The 26,078-nt window shown below is 35.3% G+C and overlaps 1 protein-coding gene across 1 annotated transcript; it reads right to left on the bottom strand.

The window, feature by feature from the left end:
* Positions 1–18,480: 18,480 nt before the first annotated feature.
* LOC127645166 (uncharacterized) lies at positions 18,481–21,819 on the bottom strand. Its single transcript, XM_052128680.1, has 4 exons — positions 20,537–21,819; positions 20,007–20,337; positions 19,220–19,272; positions 18,481–19,061 (listed from the first exon to the last, which is right to left on the bottom strand). Exons 1-4 carry the CDS (start codon positions 20,574–20,576, stop codon positions 18,685–18,687), a joined length of 801 nt encoding a protein of 266 aa, XP_051984640.1. The 5' UTR covers positions 20,577–21,819; the 3' UTR covers positions 18,481–18,684.
* Between the last annotated feature and the right edge of the window lie 4,259 nt (positions 21,820–26,078).

The raw sequence follows: 26,078 nt of genomic DNA, 5'->3' as shown, positions 1-26,078 counted from the left end.
TATATATATATATATATATATATATATATATATATATATATATATGGTCTTCCTTGCTCAGTCAATCTTGACTTTCACTTTCACATTTTTTTTCTGTTTATGGTTATTCACATTATTCATGCATATTGTCCCCTACTGGGCAGGGAGAAGAATTTCTAGCAAAAAAAAAAGGACTTAAATATTGATATGTTTCTCACCCACACCTTTCATATCTTTTTTGAATGTAAGGATGTCATATGGATTACTTTTATGATGCCTTTATGTGCTTATTGGAGTGTCAACATTTTGGCACCTATTCACTTCCATTGTATTCCTTTAATTTAACTTAATAAATCAAAGCTAAAGTTAAGAAGCTAAAGATCAGCTAAATGTTTCATTGTGCCTCCCACACTAAAATATTTTAAGTCAAATTAAAATCTAATGTATAAGTTTAATGACTCAATATATAAATAATTATTACTTTAATGGATATTTAATGGTAATATACGTAAATTATCATAATGTAAATACATGAATATGTTACTATATGCGTGTAATTATGAGCAAGGATAAAAAAATAACACTCAGATTTCTCAGGCTTCCTGTCACTGTGGACTTCAGGGCACAGTAATACATAGCAGAGTCTGTGGTTGCAGCAGAAGAGATATCCAGATCCACCTGCTTATCTCCCATATTCAGTTTGCCATCCAGTCATTGAATAGGATGTATGACACTCTTTATGGATGACTCGATGACAAGGAGCAGAATTTCAGGCCTTGATCCAGGATATTGTCTATACCAGTGCAGACTCTTTGCACTGAAAGAATGACTGTCTCCTGCTTCATGACAATGACTGTCTCCTGCTTCATGACATGCATTGTGTTCTGCAATGGTGTTATTGACTGCGCAAAAGATGTATCTGCATATTGAAAATAATGTCTTCAATTAGCAAGAATGATAAGTTAAAGAAGTTACACAAAATGGAAATTGTTGTGGAACCTAACTATGCGAGAGCTCTGTGTACAATTGTGTTGTTACAATTGATCCATCACAGATATAAAGTATTTTCAATTGGCTTATACAGAAATCAAATAGCAGATGATGCTAATTAAAAGCTTTTCATACAGATTACTGTATGTTTACTAGCTTTTAATGAATGACGTCACCTACCGTGTATTACTGACAACACAAGCAGACAGCATAGCATCATCATCTTTGCACCATAAATAGGAAATGAAAGCTGGAGATAGATCAGATGTACACTTATGCCATCCCAGATATGTGTGACTTACTTTCTTCAGCAGAACAAACGTTAAGATTTTTAGAAGAATATCTCAGCTCTTCTGGTGTATATATAATGCAAGTAAATGGATGGCACAATTTGGAAATTTGGAAAGTCACATAAGAAAGCATAAAAAGTAATCCATAAGTCTCCAGTGGTTAAATCAATGTCTCCAGAAGTGATATGATAGGTGTTGGTGAGAAACAGATCAACATTTAAGTCCATTTTTACTATAAATTCTCCTCCCGGCTCAGTCAGTCTCCACTTTAACTTTCACTTTCACATTCTTCTTCTTGTCTTTATGGTGATTCACATCCTTTATGCATATGGCCCCCTACTGTGCAGGAAAAATTATTTCTAGCAAAAATTTACAAAACGTTCATATGTATCATATACAGTATGTATCATATCACTTCTGAAGATATGGATTTAACCACTGAAGTCATATGGATTTTTGGCACCCATTCATTGATAAATTCAAGGAGAACAAGGAAGCATACTCAGAAGAGCAAGGCGAGCGCTTCCATCAGGATATACTGGACTTTGAACAAATAACGAGAACATGATGGGAGACTACATTTGGGGGCTGATTCGTGAAAGTGATTTACAGTTTAATCGTAAATCTGTAGAGTAAATACACATTCATTTGGATTGATATGTTGTTTTTTCTGACTTCATGTGAATGAAAAGACACAATTCCATCCGTTTTTCTCATTGGAAATATGTAAATTTCAAAATATCAGTGTCCTGGTCACAAAAGCAAAGTTTGTGGGGAATAATAGCCATTTTCTATACTTTTAGGCATAAGCAATTTGTAAATACCATTTACTACCCAGGAACAAAAATTGTGTTACATAGTGTTATTAATGATATAAGTGGACCGCAGGGAATAAAATGAACCTTGAATCTGAAGCATAAAGTTGAATCAAACCTCCAAAAATCTTGATTTCATGCAAATTGCAGTCATTTAAACAGACAATGCCAATATTGGAGCTAAAGCATTGATAATAGATTAGTTGGAATGTTAAGGATACATGGAAGGGACTGTCACTTAATAATAATATTAGATTATAATAATATACTGTGGAACCACTCCATAAGATCCAATCCCTATCACAGAGGTTTTCTGTACAGTGTGGCTGCTTTTCCTGTCATTGTGGGCTCTAAAGCACAGTAGTACAATGCAGAATCTGTGACTGCAGCAGTGGAGATCTTCAAATCTACCAGCCTCTCCACCTTATTCACTGTGGCATCCAGTCTTGGGAAAGGGGGATCTGCATGTAATGCATTACTTGATGATTCATAAAGAAGCAGCAGGTATTCAGGTTTGGATCCTGGATGCTGTCGATACCACTGTAAACTACGTGCTTGGCTATCATATTTGCATGATAGAATGATTGTGTCTCCCTCCATGGCATGTTCTTTGGTCTGCAATGATGTTATTGACTGAGCAAAAGATTCATCTGCAAAAACATATAATACTATATCAACCATAATATCTGTAATATTATAACAAAACTATTTCAAAATAAATTAAAAATCTAATTTATTGATCAATTATGTTTGATATTCACCAACTATTATTAAGGAGTTAAAGAAAGATTATATCACTCACCATGTATGACTAATAGCACAACCAACATACAAAGAGACATCATGTATGCACTGCTGGTGAAAAAGTTCAAATAAATAATAAATCATGATTGACAGAAAAATGTCTCCACCTGTAGACCTCTAGAGGCTCCACCCACACATCTCAGGATGATACATTTTTTATTTTTTTAGGCTTGTACCACTAACAGTTTTGTGACTACTGAGGCCACAAACACATCAGTATGTTTTAGGGTTGAGATGTTAATGCCTCGCACACTGGAATGGCATTATATTATCCCAGTCAGCAAGTGAGCCCATAAATGGTAGCATTTGAGTCATTACACTTGTGTCTAATTTTTATAAAGAGCTGACATCTCCTGCAACTGTGGGCTTCAGAGCAGAGTAGTAGCTACAAAGCAGAATCGGTTTATGCAGTGGTTGAGATCTCCAAACCAACTCAGTTTTTCCTCATTTAATCTAGATATTCCAGGAATTGTAGGATCAGCTTACTGCTCAAACTTGGCTTCTTTAACCACATACAGGAACTGTGGTCTGAATCTTTTTGAGTACTGACGATACCACAGGAGAGTATCTGTAGTGCCTGATCCTTTGTAACTGCAGGACAGGGTGACAGATTCACCTTCAGACTCAAGTTCATTAGGGAAATTGGTGCAATTCCTTCACTAGAGGCTCACCTAATATAAAAGGAAGGGAAAAGGGTAACAATGAGTGGAAAAGAGGGAAAAATAAGTCTTCAAGGAACTAAACAAAAACACAATCAGCTCACATATATTCAAATAGCATAATGTATTACATTTAAAATCTTTCATTCCCATCTGTTTGATTGCATTTATCTGACCTGTTAAGAGACAAGCCACAGAAGTATCATGTCTGACAAGGAACTTATAAAAATTAAGATAAACTATCTATAACTTCTGCATGTCTCAAGTTATTGCCTTATTTCTCCTACCCTTGTGTGTCCTTAAATAATTTTCTTTACATTTTTATTCAGTTTTGGGTGAAGAGTGTCCTCTTGTGGATCATTTCAGCTATCACATCACAGGTATGTAAACATGTTAATTTCACATTTGATAGAGGAAATACATTTCTTAGTAAGGGAGACCATAAAGACAGCTCACAGTGTACATTATGGCAAGGGTTTTCAAAATGGGATCCGCAGAACCCCAGAAGGATGCTAGGGGGTCTGCCTAAAATATTTTATAGTTTTTATAAATTATAAATTTTAACAGTGATAACCTAATCTGCATATCCATATTGCATTGTATTTTATTTGAGTCTTTTTAGAATTTATTTATAGGAAAATAGAGTATAGGCAAGTTGGGGTGACACAGCTCTGATAAAAAAGAAAAGGCAAATTATAATATTTGTATTAGTTATATAGTCACAATTTTAAAGTAAAAGCAATGAATTAGAGTATGTCACATACAGACACATTTAAGTTACTTTTATTGAGATGGAATTTGGAGTCTGACTGTGACTGCAGCAGAGGAGATCTCCAGATACACCTGCTTATCTCCCAGCCAAAATGTTGGAAAAAAGAATGATTGGTTAATTATTTGAAAATAATAGGTGCATATAACAATATAGAATGCTATGATATATATGATTTATAATATTTTACATATTATAAATGGTCTCTTACATTGTATAACTGACAGCAGAAGCAGAGAGCACAGAAACATCATGATTGCACAGTAAAAAACAAATTAAGCTCAAGACTGAATGTCTCTCTAAACTCCACCCACAGATCTCATCTCTATGTTTAAAGGTTAAAGATGTAATTGACCAGGATAAATAAATTGTGCAAGAAGAGAGTCCTACTGTCAGGAAAACTGAACTACAGTATGACTGTCTGAGAGTGGGGCAAATTACCTTTTGGACAAACTACATTCACACTTACCTCTCTTTTTGCTTATTATGATTTAAAATTACATTAAAGCTGCTTCTTGGCTCATTAAAGTATACAAGAAAGCGATCTATTAGTTGTCACAAATTAAAAAGGAATAGTTCACCCAAAAATGTAAATGTTCTCATTATTTACTCTCCTTCACACCATCCAAAATATGTATGACTTTCTTTTTTCTGCAGAACACAAATTATGATTTTTTTAATAAAATATCTCACCTTTGTAGGTCCATACAATTCAAGTGAATGGGTGCCAACATTTTGACATGACAAAATGCAAATTAAGGCATCATAAAAGTAATTCATACCACTCCAGTGTTTTAATCCATGTCTTCTGAAGTGTTATTATAGCTGTGGGGAGAAACATCAATATTTCAGTCCTTTTTTTCTCCCTGCATGAAGAATGTGAATCACCAAAAAGACAAGAAGAAGAATGTGAAAGTGAAAGTGGAGATTTACTGAGCAGGGAGGAGAATTTATAGACTTTTTGATCTGTTTCTCACCTACACATATTATATAGCTTCTGAAGACATTCATTAATGGATTACTTTTATGCTGATTTTTGTGACTTTTGGAGCTTCAAAATATTGGCACCCATTCACTTGCATTGTACGGCCCAAAACAGCTGAGAAATTCTTCTAAAAGATGAAAAGTCTTTCTTCAGATGAAAGTCATACACATCTGGCATGGCATAAATTTTTGGGGGTGAATTATTCATTAAAACAGTTAATTTAATCAGGAATTTTTATTTACTCAAAAAGCATCTTGCTGTCTCATAAGTATTTCCTTTATTGCCTAAACCATTGTCCTTATATTTAAATGATATCTCTACAACCCTCCTGGGTGCCTTTAACCCATATGTGGGATAATTTTCTCCCCAAGTGTGGGGTAAAAGTCTCTGCCAGTTTTATTATATATATTTTTATTATCAATTTTAATCAAAATAATGTTCTGCTATTATTTATTTTCACACAATTATGTTGGTCCATGTCCATCAATATTGAATTCAAATATTTGTATTTTTTCAACTTGATACACTTTGTGGCCAGACAAAAAAGCACTTTTGGCATATTATGAAGTCATGAAAGTGATCTATTCATTAGCAATATATATTCACCAATTCCATAGATGTTGAATTTATCTTAAGCTACAAACAGTGCAAAATAATCATTTTATCCTCATTGTGTTAATGTTAAATATAAAATACATTTCTCTGTTTCAAGTTTTTGTACAGTGTTGTTGTGTTTCCTGTCACTGTGGGCTTCAGGGCACAGTAGTACAGAGCAGAGTCTGTGACTGCAACAGAGGAGATCTCCAAATCAATCTGTTTGGTGTCTTTATTAATTCTTGGTGATAAACGTGGTGGTATGTCTTCACTCTTCATCCCACTTTCATAGATGTAAAGGAGGAACTCTGGTGCAGATCTGGAATATTTACGGTACCACTGGAAAGTACTTCCAGGGTCTGCGCTGTAGTTGCATGTGAGCGTTACACTCTCACCTTCTAAAACTTGTTTTTCTGAGCCATGGGAAATTATTGTGTTTGCTAGGATGTTCCCTATGAGAACAAACAAACAAACAAACAAACAAATGAACAATATGGTAAAGACCTAAAGTAATTTCTTTTCAGAAGGAAAATAGTATTTTCATTGAACACAAAACATTGCATTCTATTAAAAGGACATTTTGTTTAATTTATTAAATCCAAGTAATTAATGAGAAATTAATAATAACTCACCTATTTGAAGAACCAAAATAACAATGACAAGAAAGCACATGCTGGTTGATGCACTGAAAAAGAATGACAGTGAACTGATTCAACAGACAACAAGCCAGATCAAATAACCAGAGAGCTCTTCATCTTCACAGAAGGCTGTACCCACTGGAAGAGAGAGAGAGAGAGAGAGAGAGAGAGAGAGAGAGAGAGAGAGAGAGAGAGAGAGAGAGAGAGAGAGAGAGAGAGAGAGAGAGAGAGAGAGAGAGAGAGAGAGAGATTGATTGATTGATTGCCAAATTAGATAAGGTGACACATTTCAGGAATAGCAGGTGGGTTTGTTGGAACCGAGATCAAGATAATAGGCAATAACAAAACATAAAAACAAAAACACATCCAATGCAAACATTATTGATTAGTGAGTTGAAATTGCATACATTTTTTCGACACTATATTTACGCCTCATTTCCAAACTGGAACTGTAAACTATTCAGGTTTGGGGGCAACGTTCAGCCTCTGCACCTCAAAGATAAACCGCTAATAGGCTACAGATAGAGATTGGTGTCAGTTCAAAACAGTGCTACAAGGAAGTTATTTTTGAACATCAAAGTACAATGACAGGTGATGGGCACAGTGCTTAGTAAGAAGACGAGAAACAAGAAGATTTTAGTTTGCACAATGGAATTAGCACAGCAATGCATGGATACAAATAACTATTTTCAACTTTTATTCAGTTGGTGGTTCATATAGAGAAGGTAATATGCCATCTGTAGGCTGGAATGTGACACAACAACTGGAAAAACCACTGAGTGCAAGCATCTGACACCAGTTAACACCCTACTGGCTGGCAAACTGAACAATTAACATCTTAGTGTGTGGTAAAATAGCGTTTGGAGAAACTACAGTGCTCTCACATTTAACTTTCTTATTCTTTATTCTTTAAGTACAGACCATTTTATTCACAGAATGTCTTATTTAAAAATGAACATAGCTAACAAAGACAAAAAAGCACTTTTGGCATATTATGCAGTCATACAAGTGATCTATTCATAATCAATGTATATTCACCAATTCCATAAATATTTAATTGATCTTAAGCTACAAACAGTGCACAATATTCATTTTATCCTCATTGTGTTAATGGTACAAATTTTTTGTACAGTGTTGTTGGGTTTCCTGTCACTGTGGGCTTCAGGGCACAGTAGTACAGAGCAGAGTCTGTGACTGCAACAGAGGAGATCTCCAAATCAATCTGTTTGGTGTCTTTATTAATTCTTGGTGATAAACGTGGTGGTATGTCTTTATTCTTCAGCCCACTTTCATAGATGTAAAGGAGGAACTCCGGTGAAGATTTGGTGTTTTTGCGGTACCACTGGAGAGTATCGGGTACACCGCTGTAGTTGCATGTGAGTGTTACACTTTCACCCTCTAAAACTTGTTTTTGTGAGCCATGGGATGTTATTGTGTTTGCGAAGATGTTCCCTATGAGCACCAGTAAAATACAAACAAACAATCTTGTAAAGAACAAAATCACTGCATAAAGCAATAAAGCAAGTATTTTCATTGAGCACAAACACTTTGCATTATTTTGAAAGGTAATTATGTTCAATTTCATTTTTTATTAAATCCAAGTCATAAATTTTATTAGAAATGAATCGTAACTCACCTGTATGAAAAACCAAAATAACAATGACAGGAAGACACATGTTGGCTGATGCACTGACAGAGAATGACAGTGAACTGATTCAACAGACAACAAGCCAGATCAAATAACCAGAGAGCTCCACCTCATGACAGAATGTTGTACACACTGGAAGAGAGAGAGAGAGAGAGAGAGAGAAACGCTTTATTTTGACAAATTTTGACATCCCTGATTCAAACATCATATCCCAACAATATTCAAATGGAATAAAAAAATAAAATAAAAAACATATTCTTTTAAAAACCGAAGACCAATTGATCATCATGTACAACACATAAAACCTCATTAATACACCAAATTTCACAAAAAGCAGGTACATTATTTGTAAGACTGTAATATTCAAATTCCGTTCTCAATCTTGCTGCCACCAGACTCATACACATTGCTTTAGAATTCATTGCTGCCAACTCTAGGCCCTTATTCTTTCTTGTCTTCCATATGGCCAATTTTGCTGTTCCTATTAGATAATTAAATAAACATACTCTCCTTCTTAATAAAAAACTATATTTCAAACCCCCTATAAATATTTTGTCTGAAAATTCTTCAGCAAACCCCTGAAACCAAGTTGCAAGTAATTCAAACAAAAAATTTAATCTATTACATTTTAAAAACAGATGCTCTAAATCTTCACCCTCACCACAAAACCTACACTGCCCCCCCACTGCTGGGTTCAGGTGTGCCACATGCCTGTCCGTAGCTATCGCCCCATGTATGATCCTCCACTGCAGATCACCAGTTCCTTTTTCTACAGGGAGTTGAAGTCTGGTCCCAACAACCCTAGCCATCTGGAAGCTTTTTGTCTCTTCAGTGATTTCTGATGTATCACCTTAACTGCTGTGTGGTAAAGTTCTCTCTTTGAAGCACAATCCAGATACTCCAGTTGTGGTGTCTGGAAATTCAAAATTGAATCGGGAACTTCCCCTTCATTCTCATCACACATTTGTGACGAAATGTCACTCTGGTTTGACATTTGTCCTATTAATATACTTTCTCCATAAGTTCTTTGTATTGCCAGCGAAATTTCCTCTATCAGTTTTGAAACAAGTCTCTGTGATCGTAAACCAGTCACTTCCTTAATAGTTTCGACAGATTTCCATCCATCTTTATCCATTAGATGACCCAGCTTCACGATACCATTCCTGAGCAGACATGCACGCACACTCACGGAGGACAAAAGACTTGTTTGGATCATGTCATTAAAAAACAATGGTTCCTCAGGAGCCCAGTGAATAGAACTTCTCCTATCTCTGTCCACCTTTAAAACACTCCTCCACACGTGAAACATTGTCCGATAAAAAGGTGTAATTTCAGACAAATTCATACCTTCCAGTCTCATTAAAAACAGGTGTTTATCAAGACCAAGCCCACCTGCCCTCTGCAAGATGGCACATGCTGTAGGAGTCCATAATAAGTCTTTTTGATAAAGGAATCTTTTTGCTGCTTGTAATCTGAATGCGTGGATACGACTCTTAACATCCACCAAGCTATGTCCTCCCTCGCAAACTGGCAAAAAAATCACTGATGCTCGGACCCAGTGCTCGCCACTCCAGAAAAAGTTGACCAATTTCCTCTGAATTTCACATATAATGTCCTCAGGTGGATCCATGACTACACACCTGTGCCACAGTGTAGAAGCTGCCAGGTTATTGGCGACCAGAACTCTCCCCCTATAAGACAAGATGGAGTGGTGGTGGCGTAGTGGCTAAAGCACAGGGCTGTTAATCAGAAGGTCACAGGTTCTAACCCCACAGCCACCACCATTGTGTCCTTGAGCAAGACACTTAACTCCAGGTTGCTCCGGGGGGATTGTCCCTGTAATAAGTGCACTGTAAGTCGCTTTGGATAAAAGCGTCTGCCAAATGCATAAATGTAAATGTAAATAAGACAACTGTGGTAACAGCCATTCCCACTTAGACAATCGGGCAGACACCTTATCCAGCATACCCTCCCAATTCTTCATTTGATATTGTCTATTGCCTATAAAAACACCCAAAACTTTTAAACCTTCCCTTCCCCATCTCAAGCCACCTGAACATTTTTCTTTTCCAGGTTAAAAAAATAAGAACTAGGGGCATCCATGTCTTTAATAGAGCAAAACCTTGCTCTAATCAGTGCTCCCTTAGTCCGTTCCTGTAAAAAAGATCCAAGTTCCATTCTCATGTTTTCCAAAAAGTCTTTCTGCACAGTTCCAGAATTATCAAGGGGTTCTTTTTCTAATTGCAAAATGTCTCTTTCCAGTCTTTGTACCGTTACTTTAATGTGAGATGAAGAATGCAAGGTATAATCCTGACAAAAAACTCTTATTTGGGCTTTTCCCACTTCCCACCACTGGCTAATATTCTCAAAAAAACTCTTTCATTTTCCACTGATTCCAAAACATTGTAAATCTTTCACAAAACAAAACATCTTGTAACAGTTTAACATTAAAATGCCTGTAATATGTACGTCTCGACAATTCTTTCATGTTAAGATCTAAACCAACCATATGATGATCTGAAAAGGCATTTGGTGAATGAAAAACATTCATTATTCTGTTGTTCCATATTTTTCCAAGACAAAACCGGTCCAATCTAGCCCCACAGACAATATTGTCAGTCACTTTAACCCATGTGTACTGTCTTTCCCTTCCATTCCTTACTCTCCATATATCTACCAAACCTCTTTTTCCCATTATTTTGGATAGTACTAAACTAGATTGATTATGTGGTTCTTCACCATTTCTATCAACAGTGAAATCTGTTGTACAGTTCCAGTCTCCCCCTAAAATAATACACACACCATCATCAATTTTTTTACGGGGCATATACATTAACAAAAGCAAACACAAAACCTCCAAACTCTATTTTTGTTATTATAGCCCTCCCCTTTTCAATTTCCTCAACATTTAAAATATTGACATTCATGCTCCTTGAAAATAAAATGGCAACCCCAGCACTATTACTTGACCCATGACTTACAACGAGCTTTCCATCCCACCACATACCCCATTCTATTTCATTATTATTATCAGTGTGCGTTTCTTGTAAAAAGGCAACATTTATTTGTTTCATTTTCAAGAATTCTGAAACCATTGCCAATTTCTTCCTGTCTCTACCCCCATTTATATTTAAGGAGCCAACCCTCAGACACTCCATAGAAAAATGAAAGGATAAAAGGACAGAACAGAAAAAAAAAACCATAGTAAGAGAGACACCCTGTGCAACTTAATCATTACTTTAATAATTTGAAGCACAAGATTTACCTTGACGTAATTTCGTTAAGAATTTCTTCAAACGAAATCTCTTCTTCTTACTTAGTTCATCATAGCTTACCGTTCTCTGTAGCATAATAACCGAAGAAATAAACTTATCCACATCTGGGAAGAAATCATTTACTTCAACTATTTTACCAAAAGTTACATCCAAGAAATTATTTATTTCCTGCAATGTATACAAATCTCCCATAACTTGGGAACCAAATTCAGAAATTTCTGAACAAGCATCGTCATCCACCATCTCATTGTCATCGTTACTCATTTCAAAACCCTGTGATGTTCCAGGTTGTGGCTCAATTTCACTTCCACCAACTTCACCAATCACCGTTTCTACACCTACTCCACTTACTTCTGCTGTCACTGTAACTTCATCAGCCCTCATCATTCCCTCAATATCCCTGCTTTGGTTCACATTAACAGTAGGCTCCTCACTAGGCCTCATATCACCCACAGCAACGCCACTATCATGTACTTCACTCACAGCCTGAGGTTGTATTTCTCGATCTATTTCATGATCTCCATCATCAACAACATTGCTGCGTATTCTCAACATTCTGCTGCGTATTCTCAACATTCTGAGCCTTATGTGGACATGCAGCCCTCTTATGCCCAATGTCTCCACATTCAAAACATTTATTGTTCCCTGTACTCGCATATACCAAATACGATTTTCCTTCATGCCATAGTCTAAAGGAAACATTCAAATCTTGTTCATTCAGAAACATAAAAACTTGTCTTCTGAATGATAACACGTGCTTCAAGGCCTCATTTTTACATCCAAGAGAAATCATTTTAATTGGACTAGCAAACTTTCCGCAACTTGCAAGAACTCGTTCAATTTCACTATTCTTAATGAATGGCGGCACATTTGATATAGTCACTCTAGTAGTGGGTGTAACCAGCGGTGAAACAGTAATATAAGTACCACTTACCACAACACCGTTGCTTATCAGACGATTAACCAAATTTTCTTCTTTCACGAAAATCACCACTGCCTTATTCATTCAAGAAGCCGAACAAATATTGTCGTAACCGATCTGCTCCCCAGCCGCGATCAATACAACCTCCACATTTACGCCAGGTTCTGCCATGCACCTGACGCCATGACGGAGCGAGAGAGACGCTGCACTCCCCTCAGGAAGGGATGCCATCTCGGCTCCGTCACACTTTCCAAACAACTCACGAAAACTTTCAACTCACCTATCCAAAATAATTAATATCCTTACTTATCCGTCGTAACTTCCAAGTAAAAGAAGTAAAAAAAAAAGGAAATAGGAAAAAATCCGCCCTCTCACCACATTCACCCTTGCACACACCCAAACGCTCCCCACATACACAGAGAGAGAGAGAGAGAGAGAGAGAGAGAGAGAGAGAGAGAGAGAGAGAGAGAGAGAGAGAGAGAGAGAGAGAGAGAGAGACACTGATGGAGATTGCCAGATAAGGTGACACCCATCAGGAATAGCAGGTGGGTTTGTTGGAATTTAGGATGATCAAGATAATAGGCAATAAAATAACATTTATGTGACAGGGTAGGGGGCGGGGCCGGGTAGTGATTCTACACACCCGGCCCCTTATCAGGCTAATCAAGCCTCAGAGAGCTATAAAGGCCGACTGTGGACGGTGGTGCGACAGAGAGAGAGGGCTTTAACGCGCAGCTGTCCATCATATATGTGTGTGTGTGTGTGTGTGTGTGTGTGTGTGTGTGTGTGTGTGTGTGTGTGTGTGTGTGTGTGTGTGTGTGTGTGTGTGTGTGTTGTGTCTTTTCGTTTAAGTTCTTTATTAAAAATTTGATTTATATTGTCAAGCTGGTTCTCGCCTCCTCCTTTCCCTAAATCCTTTTACACGGTTGCTGAAATCCGGGAAGGTGGAGGGACCCCAACGGAGCAGCCGTGGTAAGAAGAAAGAGGTAAGAACCGGCGAGTAAGTGTTTTTTTTCCCTCTCTCTCTCTCCCACTGCCACTCCGCAATGGCCTTTTTACAGCGTTTATTTTTTGGGGGTACTGGACTGTTACATGGAGTACCCCCTATTCTAATAATTATTGTTTCCCTCCCCCGTCCCCTCCCAGAATAAGGCAGGTGAGGATGAATTTTATGCTATTTTTTTCTCACAGTGTGTTACACTAGATAAAGTTTTATACATAATTTGACAGTCGATGTAAATAAAACGTGGGTACAACATTCTGTCAAGAGGTGGCGCTCTCTGGTTATTTGAGTTGGCTTGTTGTCTGTTGCATCAGTTCACAAGTGGAGTTTGGAAGTTAAAACCTAAACCATAAATATGAATTTAAGGCAGAAACACTGAATGACTACGTAGAGCCAAGTTATAAAGACACTGAAACTAAATCACTGAATAGAAATTATTTTAAATCACATGTCAGGAATATCCCAGTCAGCATGTAACTAAATGGTAGTGTTTAAGTATCTACATTTGTGTGTCTAATTTCTGTGCAGTGCTTATATGTTTCCTGCCACTGTGGGCTTCAGAGCACAGTAGTACAAAGCAGAATCGGTTAAAGCAGTGGTTGAGATCTCAAGATCTATTCGATTTTTCTCCTCATTTATTTTAGTAGATATTCCAGGAACTGGAGGATCAGCTGGCTGCTCAACTTTCGCTTCATTAACCAGATACAGGAACTGTGGTCTGGATCTTTTTGGGTACTGACGATACCACAGGAGAGTATCTGTAGTGGCTGATCCTTTGTAACTGCAGGACAGGGTGACAGAGTCACCTTCTGAGACAAATTCATTAGGAGAGAATGGCGCTATTCCCTCACTGGAGGCATCACCTAATAAAAAAGGAAGGAATGGAAAAAGGGGGATGAGTGGAGGAGAGTGATAGAGAAGTGCTGAAGGAACTGAACAAAAACACAACCAGCTCACATGTATTCAAGTAACACAATTTAATACATTTTAAACCTTGTATTCCCAGCTGTTTGATTAATTGCATTTATCTTACCTGTTAGGAGAGAAATAAGCCACAGACTAAATGGTACTATCATGTCTGACATGGAACTAATGAGAAATGATGTTGAACTATCTCTGTAACTTCTTTATGTCTGATTAGTATGTATTCACTAATCTAATATACCCTCCCTTAATGTACTCACTGGATGAACTTTATCTCAGTCTTTATACATTTTTGGGTGAAGTGTGCCGCCTTGTGGATTATTTCAGCCAGCACAAGTATCTTTGTACATGTACAGTATGTGCAAATCAATGTAATTTCACATTTGTCTTGAGACAACACATTTTTCAGTGAGGGAGACTATCCTGTGTCCTTAGTTTTTCAAGCTCTGAGAATAACAGAACTTTGTAAAAGTGCTTTTACGAAACCATAAACCAGTTACTGTATCTAACTGTACTGTAAATTACAGGATATATTACTTACAGATATGCATGATTGTATAGGCTTATGGACTTATTTTTTGCTCATGGAGCAGTTGGTTCTGTATTGAAGATGCTCTACAGTGTAAACATTTTTGCAAGTTGTTTTTACACCAAAGGAGGACTTCCTTCACTACAGTAGTGTGATTTCCATTTATACACAGATTAGCAATGTACAGTTTTTTTTTTTTTTTTTGAAAAGGACAACTGTAATGTATTATAGTTATATTTTTATTATTATGTTTACAGTTTTGGGTTACTTTTTAGTATAATGTATGATGTTATGATCACAACTGTACAGTTAAATCAATAGTATGCAGCAGGGACATGTATATATATATATATATATATTTACTCTACTGGTCAAAAGTTTTGAAACACTTGACTGAAATGTTTCTCATGATCTTAAAAATCTTTTGATCTGAAGGCATATGCTTTAATGTTTGAAATTAGTTTAGTAGACAAAAATATAATTGTGTCATCATATAAATTTATTTCATTATAAAACTACAATTTAATTAAAAAAACTTTTTGAAATTGATGACCAAATAATAAATAAAAGCAGCCAATACATGCCCAACAGAGATGAGAAATGCATCTCAGGATGATAATTCAAGAAGTTGGTTGAGAAAATGTCAAGAGTAGATGTCTGCAAATTTTAGGAAAATGGCGACTACTTTGAAGATGCTAAAATATAAAACAGTTCTGATTAATTTTGTATTCTGTTTAGTCACAACATAATTCCCATAGTTCTATTTATATTATTCCATAGTTTTGATGACTTTACTATTATTCTAATATGTGAAGAATTAAAAATATAATAATAAGTAAGTGTTTCAAAACTTTTGACCGGTAGTGTATATACTGTATATGTACTATATACACTATACTGTATATAGAGTTCTGTATTTGCATAGGTTCATAAAGATTTTTGTACAGTGTTGTTGTGTTTCCTGTCACTGTGGGCTGCAGGGCACAGTAATACAGAGCAGAGTCTGTGACTGCAGCAGAGGAGATCTCCAGATCCACCTGCTTATCTCCCATATTCAGTTTGCCATCCAGTCTTGGGATAGGAGGAGATGCATATATTACACTCCTTTTTAATGACTCAATGACAAGAAGCAGAAATTCAGGTCTGGATCCAGGATATTGCCGATACCACTGCAAATTCTGTACGCTCCCTTCATATTTGCATGAGAGAATGACTGACTCTCCCTCGGTAACATGTGTTGTGCCTTGTAGTGGTGTTATTTTCTCTGCAAGGCATTCATCTGCAAAATGTTGATAAAAAAGAATGATAATCTGAAGTATGAAAGGCATAAATCATACTGGTGAACTCTAACAGGTGCATGATAGAAGGAATCCATATACTGTATTTAAAATAGTAATATATATATATATATATATATATATATATATATATATATATATATATATATATATATTGTTTTAAAAATAGTCTCTCACCCAGTATTGCAGACAGCAGAAGCAGAGAGCACAGAAACATCATGACTGCACAGTAAAGACCAACTGAGTCTCATGGTAAGAAATAATGTCTGCATGTGAATGTCTCTGTAAGCTCCACCCACACATCTCTTTATTTGAAGTTTAAAGATTTGAATGTGATCAGCCATGATAAATAAAAGTTGCAAAAAGAAAGAGAAAAGAGTGAATGATTTTATATGAATGATTACACTGTGATGTGGGTGATAATCAAAGTATTATTTCTGTTCTTAAAGTTCTTAAAGAGCTTCCTTTAAAAAGCTGTTTGTTTTTAATTTCAGATCTGTTGCTTTAAAAATAGAGCGATTGATTGATAGTAAGTTTTAGCATAAATAAATGTCAAACCTTTAGATTCTTGTCTATTATCCTTGTTTTGTTGGAAAATTAGTTTTTCATTGGATTACAGAGCACATTAATACAATGCCAAGTTTTCTTGTTTCTTCAGAAGATAACAATTACAGATCAAACCTCTCAGTTGTTTTCATTTTCAACTTTTTCATCATGTGGAGGAATGGGGTTACTCTATCTATGGTCTAGAACAAAGACAAGCTACGACCTTATGAATCTCTGTAGGGTTACTTGTTTTTTGTGCAGTGTGATTGCATTAATATACCACAGAGTCTGTTACTGTAGCGCAAGAGACTTCAAATCCACATGCCTTATTGTATATTTAACTCTTGGTGTTAAACGTTGTGGTATATTTTCACTTTTCAGCCCTTGTTCATTGATGTAAAGGAGGAACTCTGGTCTAGATCCGGGATATTTGCGGAACCACTGAAGAGTGTTGGGACTTCCACTGCAGTTGCAGGTAAGAGTTATCTTTTCACCCGCTAAAACTCGCCTTTATGAATAATATGGTGTTATTGTTTTTGTAATTGTGAAGCATAAAAATCAAGAGAGATGAAAAAGCTGTAAAACAGTGTAGTTTTTGTTTTGCCATTTTACACAGCTAAAATAATGGATTTGTTTATCAAGCATATGAAAAACTTGCTCACCAATGTGAAGCACCAGAATGATCACACTAGTAACTAACATGTTGGCTAAGCTGCAAAATGGGTAAATTATTCCTTAGAAGAACAGCCATATGAGGTCATGCGGAGCTTGAACACAGAGTTCCACCATTATCTTACTGTAAAACAAGCTAGAATTCAAGTACATTTAATAATAAACAAATTAAATTCTAAATTAAAACATTTTGATAATGCATGTTAATTACTTTGTCTAGTTTGTCAAAATGTGATAAAATGAAAAATTTTGAGCAAAAGAGGTGTGTTTTACTGTCATAATTGAACTCAAATATGTGAAGTGCAATTCTCAATTTTAGACTACTTTGATAGCTTGATACTTGAAGCAACAACTGAATGCATGCATACTTGATAAACACACAAAGTATTGATTGACAAAGATGCCTTTGCCTTTTTTTTCTAACTGATACCTGTATGAATGGCCTAATAAAATAAGATGATGCGTAAGACAAGACTTGTTTTTCCATTCTGTATAGAAATTCCTCTGTAATGGCCTGATCTCAAGGGCTTTTTTTCTTAAGTTAATAGAGTGAATAACTTTAACATACATGTCATACATTTCAGTTTTTGACAACTGCAGGTGTTACCACAAGCAATTTATGTCCTAATTTGCCTGTAAACTATATCAGGTTTGGGGGCAACTTTCATCATCTGCACCTCAAAGATAAACCGCTAATATGCTACAGATAGAGATTGGTGTCAGTTCAAAACAGTGCTACAAGGAAGTTATTTTTGAACATCAAAGTACAATGACAGGTGATGGGCACAGTGCTTAGTAAGATGACGAGAAACAAGAAGATTTTAGTTTGCACAATGAAATTAGCACAGCAATGCATGGATACAAATAACTATTTTCAACTTTTATTCAGTTGGTGGTTCATATAGAGAAGGTAATGTGCCATCTGTAGGCTGGAATGTGACACAACAACTGGAAAAAATACTGAATGCAAGCATCAGACACCAGTTAACACCCTACTGCATGGCAAACTTAACAATGAACATTTTAGTGTGTGGTAAAATAGCTTTTGGAGAACCTACAGTAGGCCTACTCACATTTAACGTTTTTAGTTCTTTATTCACAGAACGTCTTATTTAAAAAGGAACAAATCTGCTTCTTGGCTAATTAAAGGATATAAGCACTGGATTCATTGTTGGTTACATATTTGCAACCATTAATAATTTAAAGCTAAGCCATACCAGGAAATCTTATTTATGTAACAGTATAAAGGGATTCCATGCATGTTCGGTATTAATTTATTCACAAATTCTACTTGAGATGTTGAATTGAATTAAAGGTATTGACAGTAAAATATTCATTTTATCCTCATTGTGTTAATGTTAAATATAAAATACATTTCTCTGTTTCAAGTTTTTGTATAGTGTTGTTGTGTTTTCCTGTCACTGTGGGCTTCAGGGCACAGTAGTACAGAGCAGAGTCTGTGACTGCAGCAGAGGAGATCTCCAAATCAATCTGTTTGGTGTCTTTATTAATTCTTGGTGATAAACGTGGTGGTATGTTTTCACTCTTCATCCCACTTTCATAGATGTAAAGGAGGAACTCCGGTGAAGATTTGGTGTTTTTGCGGTACCACTGGAGATTATCGGCTACACCGCTGTAGTTGCATGTGAGTGTTACACTTTCACCCTCTAAAACTTGTTTTTGTGAGCCATGGGACGTTATTGTGTTTGCGAAGATGTTCCCTATGAGCACCAACAAACAATCTTGTAAAGAACAAAATCACTGCATAAATCACTGTTGAGCACAAACATTTTGCATTATTTTGAAAGGCAATTATGTTCAATTTCCTTATTTATTAAATCCAAGTCATACATTTTATTAGAAATGAATCGTAACTCACCTGTATGAAGAACCAAAATAACAATGACAGGAAGACACATGTTGGCTGATGCACTGACAGAGAATGACAGTGAACTGATTAGACAACAAGCCAGATCAAATAACCAGAGAGCTCCACCTCTTGACAGAATGTTGCACCCACATTGTATTTACATCGACTGTCAAATGATGTATAAAACTTTATATAGTGCAACAGATTGAGTGGAAAAAGGGGTAAAACTATGTAAAAAACAAAAAAGATAGAATTTTGAGGCATTAGCCAAAATGCTAAAACAAATGTTCAATCTATTTAGATTGAATCCTGACTATATGCCTTAAAAAAGTTCAACAAATCTGTGAAAAATCCTTCAGTGGGCACATAGATATTACTTGCACGCTTAAAGCATTTTAAAACACATAATTCGGACCAAAATAGAGGGTCACAAGTCTTTGCCTATTTATTTAAAATTAGTTCATTATATTACTTACCAACAACTCTTCACAAATACAGAAATAAAAAGCAAATCTTATCTCAAATATTTGTTATATACATAAAGAAAAAAGAAAAAAATCCTCCAAAACAAAAAAAATCCAACAAAGTGTCTTATGCTATGATGGTCAACCTCCTGTTTCCTCAATACAATAAATATTTAATTTAAATGGGTCAGCTGTAATTTCACTTATGAAAAATTAATAGATAAAAAAAATTAATATGCCTGAACAGATGTAGTAAACCGCTGTGTCAGAAGACACATTAGCAAGTGGGTATGTTGTTTTATAGTCTTTTTTCATATAGTCAAGTCAGCAACACGTTTTTGTACGGTGCTGTCGAGTTTCCACTCACTGTGGGCTTCCGTGCACAGTAGTACACTGCAGTGTCGTTTACTTTCACAGAGAAGATCTCAAGATCCATAGACATTTTCTTTTCATTTAATTTCATTGACATTCCATGTTTCATGTTTTCAGACTTCCCGGCGTTCTCCAGTAGCAAAAGAAGGAACTGGGGAGTTGATCCTGGATACTGACGATACCAATATAAAGAAAAGGCTGAGGAGTAGTTGCAAGACAGTGTTATTTTAGTTCCACTCTCCCCATACACCTCAGTGTGGACAGGATTAATGATCTCTCCACAGCTGCCATCTGAAAAAAAGTGGCACTTTTGTAAATAAACGGTTATCTTTGATGGTCTTTGTATTTTAGGGGTCCATTGGGAACCTAAACTCTGTATTATTACTATTATTGTTCTAATAATATCTCATAAAAAACTTTATAATGTGTTTGGTTATAAAATAGAAGTTATCCAAAAATTGACAAACAAATCAATTGTATATGTTCTTACCTCCAAGCGTGTAAAGAAAACTAAGCAAACATAGTAACATTTTTCAGGCTGATCCTTTGACTGACAGCTCAGCATTTACCTAATCTATCTTAAAACCACATCCTCAGGATGGCCTAGATGGTGTCAGAACACTGAAGCCCCTCCTACTGACCCAGAACAGACGTATTAAGGTTTCGAGTCAGGGGTCCAGTCTTAAAAGACATTGTAAAATGATTAAACAAACATAAGATATTAAATCTTAAATGTTGTTTAATTGTTGCAGCATTTTTATAACCATATTTATTTTAAAGGGCTTTTCGGTCTTTGCAGTGCCCCTCAGATGACAGAAGTCATCTTCTTTAAAGTCAGCTTCTTTAAAGCCAACAATATTAACAACAACAATTCTATGATATTACTACTAATAGGCTTATTAATATGAAAACTAATATACATTTTTCTATCTATCTATGATCTATGATGGACATTTTGAGATTTCTAACTTACAAAAATAAAACAAAAAACAAATTCAATTTAATATTTTTTCTTGTCAAAGCATTCTGTGCTCATGAAGATAAAAAGAGATCTGTTAAAAATAAAATATTAGGGAGTTTGGCATAATCTATCATTATTATGTCTTTTAAAGAAGCAGTTTTGCTTAAAAAGTTATTAACAACGTTTGCCAAACGTTTACTTAGGGCAATGTGACGTTTATTTATTTATTTTTAATATAGAACATTCAAATATATCTTAGAATATTGTAAAACAGTTTATTTTCTATATCATTTATATTCTTTTGCACATGGGCAAATTTAAGGACTTTTCAGGTGATAAATAATTATTTTGGATCAAATGGCATTATTTAATTGACAAAATAACTCTAATGACTGACTCTGAAATTATGCAGTATTCAAAGTATTTCACATGCCAGAAGAGGATATGTATTACCTGTTGCTAATTTAGCTCATAAACCGCGATGCTAAAAACAAGGGGTTGCTTCCCTTGTATTTGAAAGATTTAATTAAATATATCTTATTCAGGGGCATCTTTATAAAAATGTACTGTATCTGCCTGAGAGATTTTGGTCAAGATTATAGGAAAATATAGTAAAAGCATCATCTGGATAGTGGATACTTAAATATTCTTAATTTCAACATCATACTGTTTTCATATTGCAAATGCTGTTTCATTACAATCATTGGCAGGTGTACCCACATACCGTGTGATGCCAGAGTGGTTATGCAGATAATGAATTTGGGTTTTGATAATACTTTTTTATTTATTTCAAAAGGAATATTAAGCATTGGAGTTTTTGTACAGCTTCTTAGAGACTTTGTATCACTGGGTCTACCAAAGCACAGAAGTAGAGAGCTGTATCTTTCAGAGCAGCCTCTTTAATAATCAGTTCAGTGGATGTTCTGGTTGTAGATGATTCAAAATGAGGATCTGGTATATTTTCTTCACCAGCTCTTGATCGTGCACCTTTCCACAGTAAATACTGTGGCCCACTGTTAGGATATTGTCTATACCAGTAAAGATAAACATATTCACTGCTTGCTTCATATGAGCAGCTCAGTGTCACCCGGTCTGTTTCATTTCTAACAATAACAGCTTGGTTTGGTCCAATGCTATCACCAAGAGAAACTGCAAAGGAAGTACACAGTTGTATGTGACAGCTTTTTGATTATTACAAATCTTCATTCTATACAATTAGACATTTAAATTTGTAATCCATATAAATTATGTATTGCGTACCTGATATAGTAGCCATGAGAATAAGTATCACTGATCCCCCCATCCTGAATTTGCACATCAGTTCTGTGCTTCTGCTCACAATCTTCAGAGCAATTGCTTTAGAAGTTTCTGTGTCATCTTGTGGTTGAAAGCGCAGACATAAGAAAACAGGAAGTGATATCATGATCGATATGGTAGACTATGCATCTCTTAATGTTGCTTATTTTTCCTAATTGTTTCACTTGTCATGAACTTAAGAATGGCTCCATCCACTCATCAATTTTTTATTTTTTTCTGTGACTGTTCATAGTTATGGTTAAATACACAAATTAACAATTTCAATCCATAATTTTAGTTTGTTGATTTGCTAATTGTCATTTACCTCACATCGTTGTGCAAGCTAGCATTAGACAGTTTAAGAACTGCGGTACAGTATTTTACACAGGTTATTAAATGAACTGTCCTGCTAAAGGCTACTGTAATGATAGATCAGGACCATGACTTTAGAAACTGTTCAGGGTATGTATCACTCATGTCTGTGAAAACACACCAAACATAACACTGCAGTACCAAATATGTGCAGTCTCAGAACAAATAGCAAGAATGCCAGCATTTACTGGGTGTTTCTCATAGACTTTGTATCACTAAGTTCCATATTTTAGAGAACAGCAGAAATGAATATGTAAATTCATTTCTTAAAATTAATTATTTAAATGCCATACATGACATACATATGTAGGTGTTGCAGGTGTAAATTGCTACATACTATAATTAGTAAATATTGTGATGGAGATTTTAATGTGTTAAGTCATCTAAGATCATGATTTATGAGTCTTGTTTCCAGCATCTACTGTAAGTGCAGTCAAGAAATGCCCTATTTGTAGCTTTTGTCTGATTTTATGGATTCAATTCACTGTTTGATTTATTTTAATTCTATCAAATAATTTTCAGAGCAGTTATTTCCATCTAATTATCACAAAACTGAAAACAAGTGTTTTGTGTATAGTTTCTATGGATTAATGCAGACACAATGTACATAAGCACACATAGAATTACTGGAGCCCATAATATTATTTTTGGCAATAATCATGCAATATTTTCTGCTCCACCTCAGGACTAAATCAAACATTAAAGTTGTATCCTAATTTATGATTGCCAGGGATTCACTTAATAAGAGCATTATTTTCACTTAACATGAGATTTTCGGTCTGTGAGGTGGAATAAATTCTGTAACACTTTACAATGAGATTGTCTTTGTTACATTAGATATAATAAAATAACAATTATTTTTTACAGTATTTATTCTTCTTTGTTAATGTTCATTTATCAAAATACTATTGTTCTATGTTAGTTCAAATTGCATTAATTAATTTTAACATATACAACTTTTAATGTAACAAAATATATTAGTATATGTAGAAATGTTCAAATGAATCAAAATTAAAAAAAATGCTGTTATAGGATTGTTCATGTTAACTAATGTGTAATGAATGTTAACGAATGTAACCTTGTTGTAAAGTGTCACCCAACTTCTTTAGCATCTATAGCATAATTTAGCTCTGTGTAGGTTTTTGTATGGTGAAACTTGGTTTCCTGTCACTGTGGGCTGCAGTGCACAGTAATACAATGCAGAATCCTTCACATCTGCAGGGAAGATTTCCAGATACACCATCTTGTTGTTTTTTAAAACTGAGGCTTTCAGTCGAGGGTTAGGAACTGTAGCGGACTGATTTTGTCCCGACTCCATGATTAGAACAAGGAATTCTGGCACAGTGTTGGGATACTGACGATACCACTGCAGGTTATTCATTGATACAGTGTACTGGTATTTACAAGAAATAGTAACTTTTTCATTCTCCTTTGCAATGACTACGGGGGATGTTGGAGTAATGGTGTCTTGTATACTGGCACCTGAGAAAAAATTAGAAAAATATTATTATATATTACATATTATTTTTTATCATAAAAGGGATAGTTCACCCCAAAAAATGAAAATTTGTTTATCATTTACTCACCCTTGTGCCATCTGAGGTGTGCATGACTTTCTTTCTTCTGCAGAACACAAATGAAGATTTTTGAAGAATATTTAATCTCTGTTCGTCCTCACAATGCAAGTGAATGGGTTCCAAAATGTTTAAGCTCCAAAATCCTCATAAAGGCAGCATAGAAGTAAACCATATGACTCCAGTGGTGAAATCCATGTGCTCAGGCACAATATAATAGGTGTGTGTGTGAGAAAGAGTCAAGTAAGTAAGTGTAAGTAATTTTTTATCATAAATTCTCCTCTCTTTCCAGTAGTTGGTGATATGCATGAAGACTGCGAATCACCCAAAACAGAAGGATAATGTGAAAGTGGAGATTGACTGAGCAGGGAGGCGAATTTATAGTAAAAAGTACATAAATATTTATCCTTTTCTCACCCACAACTATCCAATCACTACTGAAGACATAAATTTAACCACCAGAGTTGTCTGGAGTACTTTCATGCTGCCCTTGTGTGGACTTTGCAAATTCAAAATGTTGGCACCCATTCACTTGCATTTTGAGGACCTACAGAGCTGAAAGAATCTTCTAAAAATCTTCATTTGTGTTTCTGCTGAAGAAAGAAAGTCACATCTGGGATGGCATGAGGGTGAGTAAATGATGAGAGAATTCTTTTTTTGTTGAACTATTCCTTTAACTAATGGCACTGTTAACTAAAAGTATGTCCAAATTTACAACAAATTAGCTCTTCTTATCTGAAAAGAAAGGTAATGTAATGGTAATTGATCGCACATATAGAATTGAAATCTTACCAATGAATGCTAGTAGAAGCAGGAACAAACAGAGAGACATTTTGTAAATAATGGCTTCCTCAGTGAGCTTTGCAGAACATCAACAGCCCTCATACACAACACAACTGAACCTCTCAGTCAGTCCTTGACTTGTAACATCCAATTACTGTGCAGTGATGTCTTTTGCAGGCGTTGCCAAAAGCAAAATGCTGAAAGGGGCTGTTACAGACTCTGGGGTTAATGTTCCTGTGATCTCAAGTACTGTGAGGGAAATAAAATGTCCTATAAATGCTTATAGCTGAAATACTTTAAGATAATATAGTAGTGTTCAAAAATTTTAGAACACTAAGAAATTTTTCTGTTCACCAAGGATGCATTAAATGGAACTATTTAGAATCAGTGAGATGTCTGTTTCTCAAACTAGGGACTCAGATATGCTTGTCCTCTTTTTGTTGAGTAACCCCCCACCAATTTTAAAACTGTTTGACTTGCAAGAATAAAGTGAGTTGTATGAAATGCACATGTAAACAAGCCCTCAGAAACTGGAAGTAGACACTGTATTGCACTGTAGAAAAAACGTAATTTACATGATCACAATGGCACTGTAAAAATTATTATGTTAAATTTACATAAAAAAAATATCATAAACCTGTTATTAACCTTCTGAAGCTTTTTTTTTACTTTGTACGGTATTGTTATCACTGTAAAACATGAAGTTCACCAATAGTGGCTCTTTCCAGGAGCAATGACCAATAAAAATGTAGAGACAGAGCTCAGTATAACTCAAACAACACCAAACACCATCAGGGTAACACATGTGAAATATAAATAATGCAGAAAACATGAACTAATCTTCAAATATAAAACAGATCACCCCAGTGTATGTAATTGATATTAAAAATAAGAAGAAACATAACTATTCCCATAAAATACAATTAAATATGATGGATCATGCAGGGAATTGTGGGAACACCCGATTATTATATTATGTCATTTTATCAATAATTTACTTTAAAAAGTGCATGTACTCCCTTATTAAACAATGTACATTTTCACTA

Source organism: Xyrauchen texanus, chromosome 6 (assembly GCF_025860055.1).
Source record: "Xyrauchen texanus isolate HMW12.3.18 chromosome 6, RBS_HiC_50CHRs, whole genome shotgun sequence".
In the NCBI taxonomy this organism is placed as follows: domain Eukaryota; kingdom Metazoa; phylum Chordata; class Actinopteri; order Cypriniformes; family Catostomidae; genus Xyrauchen; species Xyrauchen texanus.
The sequence above is the reverse complement of the archived record's forward strand: the minus strand, read 5'-3'. Positions and strand labels throughout refer to the sequence as shown.